We start from the raw sequence: 20,427 nt of genomic DNA, 5'->3' as shown, positions 1-20,427 counted from the left end.
GGCTTGGGCATAAAGAATCATGAGTCCTAAACGGTGGCAAAAGAGATCTAATTGAAGAATACAGTTACAGTGACATGAAGTGGCCAGCATCCTTAGTCTAGCAGTGGCCAAAGATTGTTACAGAGGAAAATAAGATTCGTTTAGTTTTGCTTTCCAAAAGGAGTCTGAGACTCAAACTTAGCTAGTTTTTGAAATTACATTCTGGGGATGGTTGGGAGGGGATAGAGAGCAAGACCTAACATAGCTCCTGGGGGGGGGGGCAGTGCTTGCCCTAAACACACAGTCTAACCTATTGGGCCTCCTTCCATGTGTCAGGTGAGACCCAGCCTTACTACAGACTCATAAGCCCACCTAGTTGGTCAGGCAAGAATGATCTTGAAGGGCTGGAAGCTCACAAACTGAAACTGGCCGCACATCAGCTACAAAGGAAAGGGAGCTGTCTTAAAGAGAGTGAAAACCTGGCTACCTGTACATCTCTCAGAGAAAGGAAAATCTCAGGTGCAGGGACACAGCCACATGGTTGTGTTCTCTCTCAGAATGCAGAGAAAGCCAGGGCTGGAAAAGAAATAAGGGGAAAAGGCTGAGTCCTTTCCACTGTGGACTCACCCCATACAGGCTGTCACCATCCCTGCTTCACGTGTTAGGAGTGAAGAGGGCTCCCAGAAGGAAGAAAAGTAGCCCTGTAGCAAATCCTTGCTACTTTGTGGGTCCCCTTCACCCCCCATCGATGGAGTTTTACTTCCATCAGTAAATAGGAGAGATAGAAGGAGAGAGGGAGTGTGTGTGTGTGTGTGTTGGATCCTTGACTCTGATTTCTTTCTTGTTTCTTCTTCTTTGAGCATAACTACTAACAAATCACATCTAACCACCCACCACCAACTTATTACACCATTTACATATCAGATTTATATACCAGATTGAGGTCTTTCTTCCCAGATAACTTTAGCTTGTGTCAAGTTGACACAAAAACAAACAAAACAAGTAAACAAAAAACTGACTCAGCCATTTATTAGAGTTTATCATTGTAAACGTCTCAGTGGACGAACTAGATAATCAGACATAATCTTTGCAGATAGTGATACTAGAGGCTGTTTCACATGTTTTGTTGGATTCTGTAGGCATTCTGCTTTCCATTCATCATCTCTGCTGTCCCTGGGTCCCTGTGCCCCTTTCCGTCGTCAACGGTCAGTTGGACCTTGCTGTCGTGTTGATGCTGGTAGGACCCAGACCTGCACCTCGAGTTACCCCATGCCTCCTCAGTGCTACTGAACAGCCGGCTTCTGCTGGGTGCTGGTAGTTTTTTAACTTTGCAGTGCCGTATGATTAGTGTTGTTTCTCTGCTTGACACAGCAGGAAACACTGCTACTGTCAACAGAGCAGTGATGAAAGGGTAAGAATCATGAACAGTTTTGTCTCCAGGTCCTGGAAAGTATCTCTACCATGTCTAGAGCTAAGCTGAGCAGAGCAGTATCCTTGAAGACAAAAGAGTATATTAGGAGCCTAAGCTCCTGGCAGATGCTCCTGAAGAAACAGCTCCATTCAGTGTCTGCCCAGCTGTACATTCTGCTTTAGTGAGTTGACTCCCTCGGTTCTAGTCCGTGGAAACAACGGAGGGCAGAACTCCCATTCCTTATCTGGATTGGACAGCTAACTCTCTGGCCTGATCCTGACTTGTAAGATGAAGCTCAGTTTCCAAAGCTCCTTTAGCTCTAAAGTTCTGTGATCTGCCAGGCTGCCTTTGTCTTCCACATTCTTCCGAGACTTAGTCTTTTATAGTAGACTACAATTCCCAGAATGCTCTCTTTGGATTGGCATTCATTTCCTGCAATGTCTTAACAGCCAGGTGCACACATTTCCCGTCAATTGGCAGAAAATAACCTTGAGGAACCTTGACGGAGTGTTTCGGAGTTCAGAAAACTTAGGGATGGGTAAGCTTGTTTTCACTGTTTAGGCCACTTATTACAGAAAATGTAAGTTTTTATTTTTGCAGTTTAAGATCTTAATAAAAAGAAAAATTAAATCAAAAGAAAATGCATAGAAAGGCCTGTCTAGTTTTTGTTTTTTTAAGAGACTGAAAGCTACAAATAGGCTGGCTAGATCTTTATACTTTTGTTTTGTTTTTCTCCTAATGAAGGTGAATTTATATTCAGTAAAACACAAGCTCTTGATACTCTAGTCTGATGGATTTCTACACAGCCATAAGTGGCTGTCTGGTTATAGAGTGGCGATAGAAGGCAGGGTCTGGGGAGTGCAGAGCAGAGAGGAGCCCGCCCATCCGTGGTGCTCCAGCGCCCACCTACTGTCCTGTGTCCACATTGGCATCCTTTAAGGACAGCGGGCTGTGGGGCTGGGGTACAGTGCTTAGATAGATACTGCTTTCCAGAGTCTTTTTACATTGCCCTGTGCCATGGACCTTTGCAGTGAGCATCCTGATGTGTAGACACAACGGTACGCCCTTTGTTTCCAATCAGGTACTTCCTACTCACCATCAGAGAGTCTTGTAGTCCTGTGTTTTCTTTCCCTTGCCAAGTGTCACGGGACAAGTCATGAACCTTGCATGTCACAGGATTGGTGGTGCCTGGATTTGCAGTTCTTCCTCCAGAAGGACCAGCTGAACTGTTTATAAAGTGACTACCATAGCCCAAGTGCACTTTCCCATGTCATGTTGATTCACAAGTACCTGCTTAATGGGCTTTAGCCAGAACGTGGGCAAGGCAGCAAGCTGTAGCGCTCAGCAGTCTTTCCTGCCTTGTTTTCAGGTAGATGCTCAACCCATGCCACGGTGTTCACCTGCTGAGCAGGCCACCCCTGGTGATTGCAGCCAGCCCCAGGCTATACTACCCATTTCTGTCCTTGTGACCCACACCGCTTTACTCTGCTCTCCTCCCCATTCCCTCTCCTATCTTGGGACACCTCCACTTGGTTTATTGTGCAGTATCCATCCCATGCCATTCCCTCTTCTGCTTCTGATGATTCTGTTCTGCCTGCCGCAGATTTACAACTTGCAGTTTAGCCTTATCCTTCTCTAACCATTTGTATGTCTAGGCCCCCAAAGCTCCTAACAGACAGACACCTACTTGATCCTGGCCATGCTTGATACCCCTCAGCACAGAAGGGACAAACTACAGTGTCACTGAGAGGATAAAAGGGCACCGTGCCCCTGGGACAGCAGGCATAGCTAGACCCTACCTCAGACCCATAGGACAGTATGCCAAGCAGTCTGGTAGCCTTGTTCTCTGCCACTGCCGAGTCTAAGCCATGCAGCTCCTCAAGCCCCTCAACATTCGTGTCCTTTTTCTCTACTGATACCTGTTCCTTGACAGCATGTTTCACATTTCCAGTTTCTCCATAGCCTCCCATCTGCAGGCTCTTCCTATCTGTCCCTTTATGATAACCTTTATTTTTCCATTTAATCAAAATGGTTTCAGTGAGTGTCTCCACCTAGTTTTTATTTTATGTGTTATGGGTCTTTTGTCTACATCTGTGTTTATACAACACATGTATGCAGTGCCCTTGGAGCCCAGAAAAGAGCACCATGCCCTGGGACTGGAATTACAGACAGTTCTTAGGCACTAAAATGAAACTACGTCCTCTGGGAGAATAGTGAGAACAGGCTCTTAACAGTGAGCCATCTCTCCAGCCTCTGCACTTAGTATTGGGAGAGGTAAACAGACACTCAAGGAACTGACCCTGCTTCTGCACAAAAACCTGCTGGTCTGAGGGCTTGGTTCAGCCAAACCACGCTTTGCAGCACACCTCCTGCCTGGGTTAGTATGTACCGTGCCGTGCCCACTTAGCTCTCACAGGTATTCCATGTCAGGATCTGATATTTGGTTCCCTATGCTCTTTGTTGAGCTGTGTAACAGAGTACTTCCTCAGTGGGATAATTCCTGTAGCACTAGTTTTCCTGAACCTGTTCCCAGGGTGACTCTAAACAGCATGAAAGCTCTTTTGAGATATAGTAGAGGACTATATAGATTAATCCAGAATGCCCAGGGCCTTTTCAGTCCCTACCCAGAGGAAAGGATAGTGGAGAGGACTCTTTGCCCAACAATGCCATGCCTAAATAGTAGATCCGGCAGCCAGGGTAAGAATACCATCAGTGATTCATACCATTAGTTGTTCATAATTGAACAAATCTCTAAGTTGGCTGTTAATATCCCCAAATCAATGTCTTGATTTACTGAAATACTAAAGTTAGCAATATTGCACCTGTGGATCTTTGTCTCAGTATGACATGTCCTGGGGGCTCTTAGGTCTCCACCGAGCCATCCGTCTCTCTAGCCCTATCTTAAATGTTTTAATAACTGCCGTAAGAAGGTAAAAATAACTAATGTTAACAATTATGTTATTTGACATCATTATCCAAAGTATCATCATCTTACTAAGTGATGGTAGTTTTTTCATTCTGGGATGTTGGAAATTATTTTTCTGGACTGAGTTTTGGAAGCCTATGGATGGGTCTAGGGAAGCCACATCTCTAGTGCTACAGAGTTGGCCACCTCAGGTCTGCAGCAAGCACAGGGTGCTGAAAGCTGAGGCGAGCTACAAGATTCCACCCTTGTTCTTTCCTTGTGGGCTTGTCCTTAGCCCTGTGTCTTGCCGCCATGGAGAAACACTACCTTTCTTTCCCTCTATAATGGGAACGCTGATCATTTCACAAGAGTGGGATCAGGTAATCCCTGCTCTAGGTCTGACTTCTTCACCCCGGCTTATGTAATCTTGTGGTAGAGTTGGAAATAGTTTGCTTTTATGATTCAATAGGGTTCCTCATCTGGACATGATGTGTTTCAGCTCACTCAGCAGGCATTGGATGTAAGTTCTGCTTGTGGCTGTGATAAACAGTCTGCTCCTGCAGATAGTTAGGTCTGATTTTGGTGGGTACTTTGTTTCTGTTAGGCCTGTCCCTGGGGTAAGACTATTGCTGGATCCTGCTCTATGCTCACCTTCAAAAATTAATTTTTTAGTTTATGTATATTATTGTGTTCCATAGTTTGGACTTGGGTGGTATGTTTGTTTTGTCTTGCAGTGTTTTTTCAAATCCTGGGTCTTGAGTGTGCTGGGTGAACACTGTGCTCACACCTGTGCTGAGAAACTCCAGCATGTCTTCCCGTGAAAACCTCTACCCCATTGCCTCTGCCTGTATGTCTTCACTTTTACGTTCTTTCCATTGCTGGCTGGTTGTATTCGGTATTTTTCCATTGCTATGAGAGAATACCTTGAGAGCAGCAACTTAGCAGAAGAGTTTATTTGAGCTTACGATCCAGAGGATAAGGCTCTATCATGGCGGGAAGTGGCAGGCATGGTGACTGGCCAGTGCAGGAAGCTGGGAGCTCTCACCCTCTCATCCTTAACCATAAGTACAAACCAAAGACTCACATGCTTTAAGTTCTAACTCCCAAAGTGTGCCCGGCCACACACTTCTTCCAGCGAGGCCATGCCTCCTAGACCTCCCCAACTGTAATGCCTAATACGATCGAGAACATTTCTTCTTTAGACAGCTCTGGACTTTTGCTTCATCTTTCTTCTTCCTGAGTTAGGCTTACTCATACCTCACCTTTTGCTCTTTCGTATTTATGGAGACTGGCCTTGCACAGGCAGCAGCCTTGCTTGAGATTTTTAAGGGTAAAGTAACTGGATTTGGCAGCTCATCCCTGGGACTCTAAAGGTGAGCAGGAGGATCCCGTGGTCAGCCGCAGTTACATAGTAAGACTTGACTCAAAAAACAGAACTAAAGACCGAAGAGATGGCTTAGTGGTTAGAAGTGCTCGCTGCTCTGAGTCCAGGTCCTACTCCCATTTGCAGGAGTTAGCTCTCTCCTTCCACTGTAGGTTCTAGGGATCAATCTCAGATCATCACGCTTGGCCATGAGCACCCTCACCTTTCTCATGACTTTAATTCCTGGGAGAGGCAGAAATGATGCATCCCAGAGATCCTCGGGCAGACTGGAGGAAGAAAGAGCAGGACCAGTGTTAGTCTCTCCCTGCCTTGTGCTTTCCTTCTTTCTCTGCCCTCCCTCTTCTGATCTGTGTCTGTCATCTGACATTTGAGGACCACCCTCCCCTGCTCTCACCAGCTGGGAAGTAGTGTGAAGACAGGATCCGAGCAGGGCCTGAGCTTGTTTCTGCTGAAGGAACATATCACTCAGTAATAACTCCCAGTCAGAAGAACCCCAGGAAGGAGGGGCTGAGTGACCCCCTAACAGCAGTCTAAAATAAGGGCAGTGCCAGGTATAGGTGAGGGGCTGCGGAGGACACTGGGGACCGGAAGGGGCCATCTGGTCTAGAGCTCTAATGCTTATTGAGACTTTCTTAATATGGAGTATTAATTAATATGGAGCCAGTTGTGGGTCATGAACATTAGTGCAGGCTTGATTCCAGTTCTGCCTCCTGAGAGGGTACTTGACGCCTTTCTGGGAAGGCATAGTGTTTCCATGGGTCACCTACACAGCCTCACCCTGGCCTGAGAGTGCCCTATCAGGAGACTGCTCTGCTTGTTGTTACAAGCCTCCCACCCTAGGGGGCAGGCATAGATCATCCTTATCCTGCCTGCAGGGGGAACAAAAGAAAGGGGAAGAGAATGGAGACTGCTGTCAGGCACAGGACCTCACAAGACATGCATACTCATAGGATATGCAAGCTTGTAGGCACACAAACCAACAGGACACACATGCTGATCAACATGCATGCGGACAGAACTAGCTTTTCATATGCTTTTAGTAGGTATGTGGGAAGAGCTATAAGGAAGAACTGGTATTCCCTCAGCAGACAGTGTCCAGGTTCCCACAGAGACACTCTGATGCACATGCACTTCTCCATATACAGTCCCCCTATGGGTTGGGTGCTGCCAGGAGCCCCTTCAGGACAAGGTACCAGCATTGTCCCACACCACAGGGCTTAGGTGCTATTGGCGATCATGACATTGAGTGAGGCAGCAGACTGCCCTCTGTCTTGCTCAAAATGACTTAGTTCTCTACAGTTTGAGATCATAAACCCCCCTGGAGTGTTTTCCAGCTATCTCCTGCTCCTTGGGGTAGAGGCTTCAACTAAGGTGTGGGAGCTAACTTGGTGCCCTAAGGGTAGGGAAGTAGACAGGAGCTTGGTCTGCTGTTGTTCAGTAAAGAGTCCAGAATTAGACCTGTTACACTCACATACTCTCAAATATATGTGTAAATAAAAAAATACATTAAAAAATTTGTGTCACATTTATATATTTTATATGAAAATGTTTTGCCTGTATATATGTATGTACACCAAAGGTATGCTTGGTGCCTAAAGAGGTCAGAGGATGGCATCAGAGCTCCTGGAACTGGAATTATGGATGGCCATGCGATTCTAAGGAATTGAGCCTTAGTCCTCCCCAGAGCAAGAAGTGTTCTTAATAGCTAGACCATTTCTCCACCCCAATAAAAAGCATTTTTAAGGACTGTCCAGATGTCTCAGTGGGTAAAAGCACTTGCTGCCAAGTCTGCTGAGCTTGAGTTCACTGCCTGGAACCCACATGGAAAGAGACACTGATTCCTATAAGCTGCCTTCTCTGCCTGTGGAGCCCTGTAAAGGTTTTGCCTTCCTGGATATTTTTCCCAACTCTTTCAGCTCAGAGTTGTGAGATATTAAAGCTGAAGTAGTTCCCAGGGCTGACCTAGACAGCCCTACACAAATGTCTCAGAGAACACATTAGGAGTTGTTGGTCTCTGGAAGTGCGGTATGTCTATTGGTAGGTAGGTGAAGAATCTACCTGCACTGACCTCATCCATCTCCAGCTCTGCTCTTCCTTTGAGCTGCTCTCCAGACTCAAGGTTTAAGTTGTAGAAAGGTACTAGAAACTGTCTGGTCACTCGTGGGGATCAGCCTGGTGACCCTTCCGAGGCCCTGTACAATCTCTGGCAGAGTCAGGGTGAGAGTTGGGGTGACCTTGTAGGTCATGTGACTCAGTTACAGACTGAACCTTCACACAGCACTCAGCCCCTGTCTCTCATAGAGCATCCTGCCCCACTGTCCTTCAACCCTGCTTCCAGCTCCTCAGCATGCCAGCCAGTGTGCCACCTTCACACAGTAAAGGAGACAGTCAGCTGCAGATATGAAGAAGGCACAGTTGAATAAAAGGGAGCTAATGTTCTTGGAAGCTGTCAGCCTCCAGCTCCAGCGTGGCCTCCCTCTCCAGCCCATCTGCTTCTTAGCCCACCTGTTCTCCCTTCCTGTGCACCGTTCTTCCCGTGCTGCGTTCTAGTCCCAGGACTCCAGGGGCTGGAGGGCGGTGCTCAGGCTTCCCTCTCACCCTCCTCACTTCCCAGACTCTGCATGCCACACCGAGGTCCAAAACGATCTCACCACAAGGCATTTGAGGGGTATGTGGCTGCTGTGGCGAAAGCACCTTCCAGCAGCATGCAGACCTCCACACAAAGTCTGGCCGACACTGGAGGACGTGAGTCATTTACTGTTCCATCCTTTCACTTTCAGAGCCTCCCAAGCTGAATCCAGTGGTGGAGCCGTTGTCCTGGATGCTGGGTACCTGGCTGTCGGAGCCACCAGGAGTTGGTACCTTCCCGACACTGCAGCCGTTCCAGTACCTGGAGGAGGTGCACATCTCCCACGTGGGTCAGCCTATGCTCAACTTCTCGTAAGTCCCGACGCTCACAGGCTGCCTCGGCCTTTAGATAACTCCACACTGATCCTACACGTGCCAGGCAGGAAGACGCAAAAGTACCTTTAGATTTGCATCAGAAAAGTTGTGTCTCCTTTCACAGAGCCTGGCAGCTGAGGCACAGGGCTGGTAAAAATGGAGCTTTTATGTTCTGTTGCCTTCTTTGAAATGTTAGGCAGACGCACGTTTACAAGTTAGTTAATCCAAGCGGAAAAGCAGTTGGTGTGTGTTTAATTCAGTCAGTACTGTAAGTCTAATGTATGGACATCAGTTACTCAGGGCAGCTGAAGTGAGAGGATGAGGCCGTCATTTACTTTTGCCCTGTGCTAGGTGAGGTGTTCCAGCAAGTATTATGGTTCTCAGTGGGAAATAATGTTGCCTTTAAGGGCAGATGAAATGTAATTTCAAAAGTAATGTATGTCCTTAGCGAGTTTCAGTAGGGTAGAGCCATATGTTAGTGATGGAGCAGTTTTGTAGTATGTCTAAGCCCTGGATTTATTCCCCAGCTCATCAAATATTTTTTAAAGTACATAAAATAAAAAAGCAAAAATGTTTCTGCTTCAGTCTCCACTGTAGAGTTCTGTGTTAAGAATCTCAACTAGGGGCTGGCAGGAAGGGTCAGTGGTAATGGCACTGAGTTCAAGCCCCAGGACTCACAATGGTGGAAGGAGAGAAATGAGTCATTCACTGTCTGTTTTTTGTTTGTTTTTGTTTTTGCTTTTGAGATGGTCTCTCTATGTAACCCTGAATGTCCTGGAACTCTATTAGACTAGGCTTAAACCCTTTCTCCAGAGTGCTGTGATTAAAGTCCCCTGTTACCACTCCTGACAATGTTTTTAAAAAAGAGACCATTGATTGGGGTGGTATATTCCTGTAAACTTCAGCATTCTGGGGCTAAGGGAAGCTAATCATGAATTCCTAGCCAGCCTGAACTACTCAAAAGTAAATTTGTTTGTTTCTTTTTATATGAATACACTGTAGCTGTCTTCAGACACACCAGAAGAGGGCATTAGATCCCATTACAGATGGTTGTGAGCCACCATGTGGTTGCTGGGAATTGAACTCAGGACCTCTGGAAGAGCTTTTAACTGCTGACCCATCTCTAGCCTAATTTTATTTTATTTTCAATCATGAGGGAGCATAGTCTTAATTATGGTTTCTATGCTGTAATAAAACACCATGACCAAAAGTAACTTGGAGAGGAAACTGTTTATTTCACATCACGATCTTGGATCAGACTCCATCACCGAGGGAAGTCAGGGCCGGAAGGAACTTGGAGGGAAGAACTGAAGCAGAAGCCATGGAAGAATGCTTTACTGGTTGTACCATCTCTAGGGAGATGAGAATTCTGGATAATAAAAAATTACCTGGGGCTGAGAGATAGCTGTAGTTAAAAGCACTGACTGCTCCACCAGAGGTTCAGTTCCCAGCACCCACATGCCAGCTGACAGCCATCTATATCTCCAATCTCAGGGGACCTCAAATTCTCTTATGGCCTCCAGGCATCTGTGTAGGCAACACCCATACACATAAAACAAAACAAACAACAACAAAGAAAGTCTTGGGCTAGAGAGATGGCTCACCAGTTAAGAGCACATATTTCTCTTCCAAAAGGACCCAAGTTCAATTTCTAGCACCTGTGTCAGGCCACTTAAAACTAACTACCTGTACCTCCAGCTCCAGGGATCCCCAACACATGTGGCATACACATGATGAAAATTTAAATAATCTTTAAAAAATAAATAAATTTCAAGAGTCTAGCACAGCCAAGTAACATAATGCCTGTAATCCCAGCACTTGGGATACTGAAACAGAAAGATCACAAGTTCCAGGGCTGTGTGAAAGATTGTCTCAAATCTAAAATAAAAGAGAGCTAGGTGTGGCACTGGAGTGATGGTTCTGTAGGTAAGAGCTCTGGCTGCTTCTCTAGAGGACCTAGGCTCTGGGTCTGATTCTCAGTACCCACAAGGTGGCTAACAACCATCTGTAATTACAGTTCCAAGGGATCCGTGACCTCTTCTGGCCTTGAAGTTACCAGGAATGTATGTGGTACACAGACACACATGCAGGCAAAACACCTATACACATAAAATTTTTTTAAGTAATAATAAAGTTTTAAGAGAGAGACAAGGATATGTAGTAAAGACTCATCTAGCATGTGTGAGGCCATGAGTTCAATTCTAGCACTGGAAAAACAAGCATACAAATGACCCAGATAGTATAAAGTAGGCTCACTCCTTTCTCCCTCCCCTCTCTTTCTCCTTACTCCCTCCCTTTCTTTTTCCTTCTCTTTCTCCCTATCTCCCTTGCTAGATCTTTCACATAAGCAGGCCTCTACCACTTCATCAAATTCATACTCCAGTCCAGAGGCAGGCCTTTTCTATTTTCATGCCAGGCTATGACAGTGTAGATCATGCTTACTGGCCTTTGTCTTCTAAGTGCTACAATTAGAGACCTGTATACCGTGTTCACACACACACACACACACACACACACACACACACACCACAGTACCTGTTCCATTTCTACCATAAAGAGTGATTGGGCTCTAATCCCAGCACTGGGGAGGGGAGGCAGAGGCAAGTCTGGTCTACAAAGTGAATTCTGGAACAGTCAAGACTACACAGAGAAACCCTAAGACTTTACTGTATTTTATCTATAGTATTTACAGTAGTGCCTGGGACTGAAAACTGAGATGCACAAGTTGAAAAGGATACTCCATATTATTAAGAACAAGTTTTTGGGGATGAGGATGTGTCTGGTATTTGTTTCAGACCCTGGCACATGTGCACACACACACACACACACACGGTTTCCTGTCTTTAAGAGTTGGTCAGCTTGGAACAATGGACAGAACTGGAAGAGCGATGATGTGGGCCGGTAGACAGAGCTGAGAGTCAGGCCTACAGGAACCTTCTGGTCAGACCGTGTCCCAAGATCTCTTTCATATGGCTTTTTTTTTTTTTTTAAACTGCTGAGTGAACTTCCCCTGGAGAAGCATGAGCTATTCACCCCAAATCAACAACCAAGGATACTACCAAGATTCAGCTTAGTGAACCAATGAGTTTGTTGGGCATACAGAGCATAGGTGAGAAGTCACTCACACAAGTGTGGGTGGTCCCCAAAGCTACCACAGTGTACACCCCATGATGGATGGCAGACTCACAGAAGCTGCATTAGAGTTTCCTTTTAGTTAACGTTCCACTTGCATATACTCTACCTGGGATCACCTGCACTTGTTGAGTGGACAGGAGAGTAATGTGCAGAATCTCAATTAAGGTAAAGGTCCTCTGCTAATGAATGTTGATGGCTGTGACCCTAAGAACTAGCCGTCACCACATTGTTCTGTGTGTCTTATTACCATGGTTTCTGGGACATGGAAATCCCTGCTCCAAGATGGCAGTGAAATGACCATGTAATTCTAGAAGGAAAAGGCCTTATCACTCCAGACCCCCATTTTCTGCTTCTTACATTTTTTACCCCATCTTTTGCAAGATTCATTTGGCCTTAGAAAGGTGGTGCGTGTTGGTTTTTGTTTGTTGTTGTTGTTTTTAGCTTTGGGCCACCGATGTCACTTAAACAGGCCTTATTTATTCTTAGCAGTTTAACCAGTTGTGGGTTTTTGCACCTTACCACCAATAGTACTAATTCCAAGGCCAGTAGTACTAATAAACTATGGGCTTGAGCACAGATTTGTACCAGGTCATTTGATATGTCCATTCAACAAAACTAAACAAAATCCCGTCTGAGGCCTGTGGCCTTCCTTAAACCTGGTGTAGCTTCGCTTCTGCGGCAAGCCTTGTCTCGAGTTGGAAGGCTGTCGGCTGCACTCAGAGTGGTCACTGCCACTGTTGTGCCAGTGGGCAAGCCTCTCTGGCAGTTTGATCGTGTAGCTCTCGGGGTGTGCAGGCCACTAAGATCATTGGTGGCAGTTCTTCCGACAGCAAAGCCAGCCAGCATGGAGGGAGGTTCCAGCTGAGTCCCAGCTTGGTTTCTCTGTGTTCTGTAACCAAAGCCTGCAGGGTCACCAGCAGGAAGATCCTACTGTCTAGTTCTGACACATAACCAACAGGAGTGGCAGCAGTTTTATTAGTGGGGAGCCTCCATAACCAGCAGCTTGGAGGGAGGCTCCCCACCCTGACACTGGGATTTTTTGTTGACTCCTTGTAGCTTTTGAATGTTTCCCCCTCCATGCAAGATGCCCTTTTTTAGCCTGTTTAGCTGCTGTTTTACTGTTTTTCAGATGATTTTCTAAATCTCTAAGGCACTCCAGATTAGCATTATACCAGCCATGTGATGAAGCCCTTTTATAGAGTGTGGGCGGGACCTTTGCAGGCCACCACCAGCTACTCTAAGCAAGTTCTAGTTGGTCTCAGGGGTCAGCAGCTAACAAGAGGGCACTTAAGAGAAACGTGAGTGAGGTCCCCACAGCGTGGAACAGTCCCACCATTTGTCTCAGTTGTGCCCTCAGACATGCGTGGATCTGGTGGCATGGACATAGGTACTACTTTATGAAGTTTTCCATGGTGCTGATAAGCACGTGTCTCCTGATGAGCTAGCCTAAGCTGTTCAGCGTAGCCCAGAGCCAACGGGAGCGGACTGTTCTCATGTCTGACACTTGAGTTGATGCCCTAGCTCTGCCAGACTCAGGGCTCTATGAAAGTAACCAGTTGCCTCTCCCTCACCACACGAGCTGCTAAGTAAATTCCAGTCAGGTGGATAGTTTCCTCTCCTAACACAATTCCTTGAAGGAGAGAAATAAATGTACACAGTTTACTTGGGACAGGGGCAGATCATCATCCACAAGCTTCATGGTTTTCATCTGCACTGTTTTATCATTGAATGCCTCCTGTGAAGCTCACTAGAGTAGCATTTGTCTTTCTGTCGTTTTCTTTATGTAGGAATTACAATTTGATGCAAATCTTGCCAGGTCTGCCTTCAAATGACCTAGACAAACTCCTCTTATCTGTTTAACCCTCTTTCATTTCCTCCTGATTGCTACAGCACCTTAAGAGCCCAATTTATATGTCATTTTAAGTCATCAAAATCCAGCAAAACCTCTTCTACCTTGTAGATCACACTCAGCAAGGGGCTCAGCTAAGCAACTAAAGCGTCATTCCCAGGTTGCCTGCTGAATCGACCTACTTAAATGGAGGAAATAGTCCCTTGTTCAGTAAACTGGGCACCATACACCACCTTGATTACCTTCTCTCAGCAGCTCTGTCCCTTCTCTTTCAGACCCTGATTCATGGGGACCTCAGCTGCTAAGAACCAAGTGTCCCTAATGGCATATATAAGCCAGGCCACAAGGAACTGATTTTTGCCCTGTCGTCCCAGATTACTCAGTCTGTGTCCCTAGAAGGGATGGCTTATTTTACTCAGCTACTTCCACAGCATCCAGGCTGATCCATGTACCCTGTGTTCCATGGTGAACCAAGCTGTGAGTTCTTTCCCTTCCTTCTTACGAGTGTCTCCTGCCACAAGCCGTTCCAAGGCAGAGAGTGTTCCCCACTCTTGACATTTGGTATACCTTGCCTATACTGAATCATAGGCCTTGCCTTCTTGTGCATCAGAAGCGTCTGAGAGGTAATTCTGTCATCTTTACCTTATTCTTCAATCTTCACTGGCTGACTCTTCTCATGGGATCAAGTTTTTAATCACAGGAGGGACTCTTTACCAGAGCTCCTTTGTGTTCTCTTTCCCATTTGCATTCCTCTCAGCAGCAGAAAGTGGAGAACCAGCAGCTCTTAACTCATCCTCTTTTGTCTAAATTACCTGCTGAATTAGAGACTAACATGAGGGTGAGGACAGCCATCTTGGCCTCCACTGCATATTTTATTAGCATAGTAGCCATCATAAATGCTATTGCAGCTGGCTGGAGTCTTGTCTCTTGTATTCTCTGGTCCTTCAACTGTCTTCAGGTCGAACCCCACTTATTACGGAGGAAGGCCACTTAGTGAACATGGAGCAAGAAAGCTATCCTGACTGAGCACTGCCTCTCACCTCCATGGAGACTCCACCTCCAATATCTCAGCATTAGTCGTGTGTCTTACCACCCATAACAAGGCCCGTGCAACTGCCGCCATAGCAAGAAGGCACATGTCTCACACCACATGGGGAAGATTGAGGTTCCTTACAAAACTGTAGGTGATCTTCAAACTGCAGTACCTCCTCAAAGCCTCTCCCATCTCATACATGATGACTTCATGGAGGCCCACTTTTCAGGAACTTTATGTACTCTAGCAACTCCCCAGTCTCCCCAGTCACCACAGTTCAGAAGGGAAGCTGAAGAGGAAAATGGCTAGAATTCCAGAGGAGGCCCTTCTGCTGGGTGTGTTAAACTCTTCCTTGCTGGGTTATGCTGACTCGTGCCTTTAATCCCAGCACTTGGGAGGCAAAGGCAGGCTGTGAGTTCCAGGCCAGCCAGGGCTATACAGTGAGACTCTGTCCAAAAAGAACTAAAGTTCCTTTACTGCTGTGTAGAACTAGCTCTGTGAGACTGGGGTGTTGTGCAGGGTGGCACGGGACACCATGGCATGCCCAGAGGAAAACCTTGTTGCAGTACATCTAGTGAGACAACCCTTTGAGGACGCCTGTCTCCTTCACCTCTCTTTTCCCATCCAGGTTCAACTCCTTCCATCCAGAGACACACAAGCCAATGCACAGAGAGTGTGGCTTCATCCGCCTCAAGCCTGACACCAACAAGGTGGCCTTTGTCAGTGCCCAGAACACAGGTATGGTGCCCCTAACCCAGGGCCTGCTGGTCAGTGTTCTCCACAGCCTTGAGCCTTCTCCTAGTGTAATCTTGGTTGTGGTGCTTTTCCTGTGCCAACACAGTACACGCCCGAAGGATAGGTCCTAGCAAGAAGAGGCCCACTGACCACATGGTCCTTGTCAATAGCTGTGTGACCTTGACCATAACAAGTCTCACTCGTGTTCAGAAGTAACAGCTTGGAATGGAGCTACCACCAGGCACTGTCAGACATGGGCTCTCTCTCACTCGCTGACTCCTTCCCCAGCACAGGGCAGAACTATAGCTGAGGGTACTACTCTAGCCACCGAGAAGTGCAGTTAGGAGGGCTGGGGTCCAGGCGTATCTACAGAGATGACCCTCCATCTAGCATTTGCCCTTGTGATCCCAATTTCTTAGAGGTGTGAGACAGGGGGATTTCTTGATTCACTGAATTCTAGACCAGCCTAAGCAACATAATGGGACCCCTTCCCCAAACAGGTATGGGTGCTGGGGAGATAGTTTAGTAGGCAAGTGCTAACTCTGTATGCATGAGGACCTGAGTCTGGATCCCAGTATCCACATAACAGAGTATAAACACAGGCTAATCTCTAGGGCTTTCTGATTGGTCAACCAGCCTGGCAAAGAAGTGAGCTCCAAGTTCAGTCAGAGACTGAATGTGTCTCAAAAAAAGTAAGAAGGAAAACACTCAAAGTCAGCCTCCGACTCCATATGAGCGTATGCAGAGCAACGGTGAGGGAGAGAGAGAATTCTGAGTCACTTTCCTGATATCTGCAAGAATGGCTCATCTCCCCTTGTGAGAAGGGAGAGACACCACATCTGGATGGTGGTAAAGTTCAGGTTTCCCTTGACTGTCTCACATGCTTCAGAGGGTGGGAGTGGCTTGGGATCACATTAACTACCCCTCCCTTGCAGGTATTGTGGAAGTGGAGGAGGGTGAAGTGAATGGGCAGGAGCTGTGTGTCTCATCCCATTCCATCTCCAGGATCTCCTTTGCCAAGGAGCCCCATGTGGAGCAGGTGAGCCCAACCTTCCTCCCAGATGTTCCCAGACAGTTTGCCCTTGGCAGTGGTACCACACCATCCGATAGACTGGGGCCTTACAAGAGTTTCTTAGCACTGCTTCCCCTCCTCTTGTCCTCTCGCACACCCTCCCGTGGTGTGAGTGGTCCCTACTGTTAATACTTGCTTCTTGCACCCTTTAGGTTATGGTCTTTCCAATCCAGATGCACACTTTATGTTTGTGCTTTATACCTTTGTAAATATGCCCAAATATATTAAACAGATTTCTCCTAAGTTACTGAGCCAGAGGGTAAGTGTACTTCCAGGGTGATCCTGGTGAATAGTTTCACAGAGAGATTACTAGCATGGCCTGAGTCCCTGCTTCCTGCCTTAATCCCATTTTTGTTAGACTTGTGAATGAAGGACATTTCCTATGCTATCTATTGGCCATTGTATTTATTACCTTGTATGTTTTTTTAAGATTTATTTATTATATAGAAGTACTGTAGCACCAGAAGAGGGCATCAGATCTCATTACAGATGGTTGTGAGCCACCATTTGGTTGCTGGGATTTGAACTCCAGACCTCTGGAAGTGCAGTCAGTGCTCTTAACCGCTGAGCCGTCTCTCCAGCCCTATTACTACCTTGTATGTTAATACATTCTGTTTATGCTGGGTTTCCCGTAGGTAGAGATTCTGTCATTGACTTAGAGGTTTGTTACATGCTGGGGCTGTTATCTGCGGTATGTTCCCTGTATGACTTGTGTGGCCCAAGGCAATGTCTTCATTTACGGTACTGCTGCCCCAGGTGTTCACTTTGCCACATCTGGACTCAGATTCCTACTTCAGGATTTGCCTTCTACTCCAAAATAATAACAACAACAATAATAATAATATCTCATTTTCTTGTACTTTGTAGACTTGCTTTTCTCTGTTAGACCTTTAATCTGTCATATTTGCCTTTCTGTGTGATTCAGGATGTTCTGACATTCACCAACTGAGTGATTTGTGTCTTTATGTGGTTTATAAGGTGCTGTGTATCTCTTAGATTATGCTCGTATGAACAGAGGCTCTGGTTCTTTCTTTATGTGCTGAATCAACCTAGCCCTGAGCTTTTCTTGTGTGAGAGATTTTTAATTACTCTTCTATCTCAGTGGGTCTGTTTAAATTGTTTGTTTCATCTTGATGTATCTTTAGTAGGTCATGTGTCAAATTTTTTCCATTACTTTTAGGTTTCCCAATTTGATAAAGTACAAATTTTCTAAAAGTCTGTCTCACAACCAATCTATAACTCCTGTCATTCACAGACACCACACATGCACATGAAACACAGACATACATGAAGTAAATCCAAAAGAAAATGAGTTTTTTGAGCAGTGTGACTTCTTTTGTTTATCTTAAGTTTTTAGACTTAAGTTTTCTGCATCTTCTGTAGAGCTAGTTTGGTGGGCAGAAATGTCTCAAACTTTTTATCATGGGATATTTTCCTTCTATTGTGATTGATGTTGTTGTTGTTGTTGTTGTTGGGAATAGTAGTTTGTATATGTGCCTATTCATCCAGGCCCTTCTGTCTTTCAGACTCTCCCCATAGAGAAGTCAGTGGCCCTGCATGTATAAATGCAGACTTGGTTTTTTTCCCTTGCAGTTTTAATATTCTTTCTTTGTTCTGAGCACTTGATGTTTGATTATTTGTAGTGGGAGTTTCTTTTCTTCTCCTGATTATATTGTGTTCTATATGCCTCTTGTACCCCCTTTCTTTGAGAAATTTTCACACAGGGTTTTGCTAAACATATTTTCTATGCTTTTGATCTGGGTTTCTACCTAGTCCTTTATACCTATTATTAGTGGGTTTGGTCCTTTCATAGTGTCCCAGATTTTTGGAATGTCCTGTGCCTAAGATTTTAGATCTATCATTTTCTTTTACTTTGTCTTCCAGATGTGAAATTCTGTCTTCCAATGGTTTAATCAGCTTGGGGCGGGGTGGAGGGTGTTGATCTGATTGCTTTGTTTTCATTTCTTTGTAAATTCTATTTTCTTATCTCGAATTGCTTTCATTAATTTATTCAGCTATTTACTTGTGGTTTCTGGTCTTCATTGAGATATTTATTCATATCTTCTTAGGGTCCTTGAATATACTCATAGTTGTTATTTGAGTCCTGTCTTGTGCTTCAGCCACATTGCTTTTCTCAGGAAAGACTACAGTGGGGTGCTGATTCTAGAGGGGACATGGTTCATGTTTGTGTTTGGGGCTGTGACCTGTTACCTGAGCATGGGAGTCAGGACATGTGTGAATGTCTGCTCACACCTCTGCTGGGTGTATGTTGGGTCTCTGTTGGGTTGTGGATCAGCTGGATGAGTTGCTTAGAAGTGAAGCTGGGAGTCCCAGTGGAAGCCAGGATATTGTTTAAACTAGACAGGCTCAATCCAAGAAAGCCCTTTAACCCTCCCTGGGCCAGCAAGTATTCTAAGTGGGGTGCCTATTTTGCCTCCTTATTCCTTATTTCCTTGGTGGCTTCCTAGTACTCTTAAATAAGTGGGTCTTTCCCCTCTATGACAAAGTCTTGTGCACCACTATATCCAAGTTATTTAGTGTTGGCGATCTAACCCAAGGCTTCATTTCATGTTTGCAAGCAAACACTCTACCAATTGAACTACAAATCCCTAACTAGAATCTTGTTTGTCTGTTTTTAAATTTATTCAAGAGATAGATAGGGCTGGAGAGATGGCTCAGCAGTTAAGAGCACTGACTGTTCTTCCAAGGTCCTGAGTTCAATTCCCAGCAACCACATGGGATCTGATGTCCTCTTCTGGTGTGCATGAAGACAGACCACTCATGTACTTTAAATATAGATAGATGGATGGCGAGTAGATGATTGATATGTAGATAAATAGATAGATAGATAGATAGATAGATAGATAGATAGATAGATAGATAGATAGATAGATAGATAGATACAGTGTATGCATGCATACATGTGGTCCTTTGTTAGAGCAATAAGCACTCTTAACCTCTCTCTGGGACCATCTCTCCAGCCCAGTTAACTAGACTTGTAATAACTGACATTTTTATCTTTTTTTCAGGAAAAGGGTTGGGAGTCCACATAATGGGCATGGCAGAAGCAGCCGATGGAGCACTGAAGTGATAGGCCCTTAGAGAGTTCTTTAGACATTCATTTGTCATATGGTCACAGTGTCCACAAGCACTCTGTACACGAGCACATGATATTCTTGTGGAAAGAGCCGTATAATAGGCCAGTGCTCCCCAAGAGCTGGCCCAGTTTAAGGCTCAGATGGAAGCAGGAGCTGATAGGAGACCAAAACCATAGGAGACTTCTGAAAGCTGAGCACACACCAGCCATGTCCACCTGCTGCTTGGGAGAAGTGGCTGAGGAGCCTAGAGCCACAGCCTCGACCCTGGTGTGTCCCGTGGTTTCTCACACAGTCTAACCTCAGTGGTCTGTCTCCTGCTCACAGGCCTGTGACCAGTGTTTGACACAGGGGGTGTTTATTCACTGCTTATCCAGTGTTTATTCAGTATTTTTGGTTTTGTTTTGTTTTGTTTTTTTCTAAATAAAACCCAGGATAGCTTGGAGCCAGGCTGGCCTAGAATTTGAGACAGTTCTCTTGTCCCAGCCCGCTGGGTGCTAGGATTGCAGGCATCACCACCACACCCAGCCTTTGTTGAATCCTTTGAAGATATAAACTAAAGTGTTCTGTCTTGTTCTTCACTCAGATCACTCGGAAATTCAGGCTGAATTCTGAAGGCAAACTTGAACAGACGGTCTCTATGGCAACCACTACACAGCCAATGACTCAGCATCTTCACATCACCTACAAGAAGGTGACCCCTTAACCTGGAGCTACTGCCAGAGCCTGGGGGGGAGCCTGGCACCTGCATCCAGCCCCCCAGTTTAGTAGTCATGGTGTGCCCACAGGTTCTGCTGACACTCAAGTGTTGTCCAGATGTTCTTGTAATGGCATAGAAAACCAAATAAAAGGCCTTTATTTTTATGGCTGAAGATTTTGAATATTA

At 45.7% G+C, this 20,427-nt stretch overlaps 1 protein-coding gene across 2 annotated transcripts in view; it reads left to right on the top strand.

Moving 5' to 3' along the window:
- THAP4 (THAP domain containing 4) overlaps positions 1–20,427 on the top strand; it is a 35,428-nt gene extending 15,001 nt beyond the window's left edge. Inside the window, exons 1-5 of one of the 2 annotated variants that reach the window (XM_080932756.1) lie at positions 1,832–1,928; positions 8,460–8,619; positions 15,268–15,377; positions 16,310–16,413; positions 20,128–20,427. In XM_080932756.1, the coding sequence (XP_080788882.1) occupies positions 1,925–1,928; positions 8,460–8,619; positions 15,268–15,377; positions 16,310–16,413; positions 20,128–20,247 (498 nt within the window). In that variant the 5' untranslated portion in view covers positions 1,832–1,924 and the 3' untranslated portion in view covers positions 20,248–20,427. Of the gene's footprint in view, positions 1–1,831; positions 1,929–8,459; positions 8,620–15,267; positions 15,378–16,309; positions 16,414–20,127 lie in introns of those variants that run through there. The other variant, XM_080932755.1, reaches the window with a different exon arrangement.

This window comes from Micromys minutus, assembly GCF_963924665.1.
Source record: "Micromys minutus genome assembly, chromosome: 19".
Taxonomy (NCBI): domain Eukaryota; kingdom Metazoa; phylum Chordata; class Mammalia; order Rodentia; family Muridae; genus Micromys; species Micromys minutus.
Note: the sequence above shows the minus strand (reverse complement) of the source record. Positions and strands in the feature narration are given on the sequence as shown.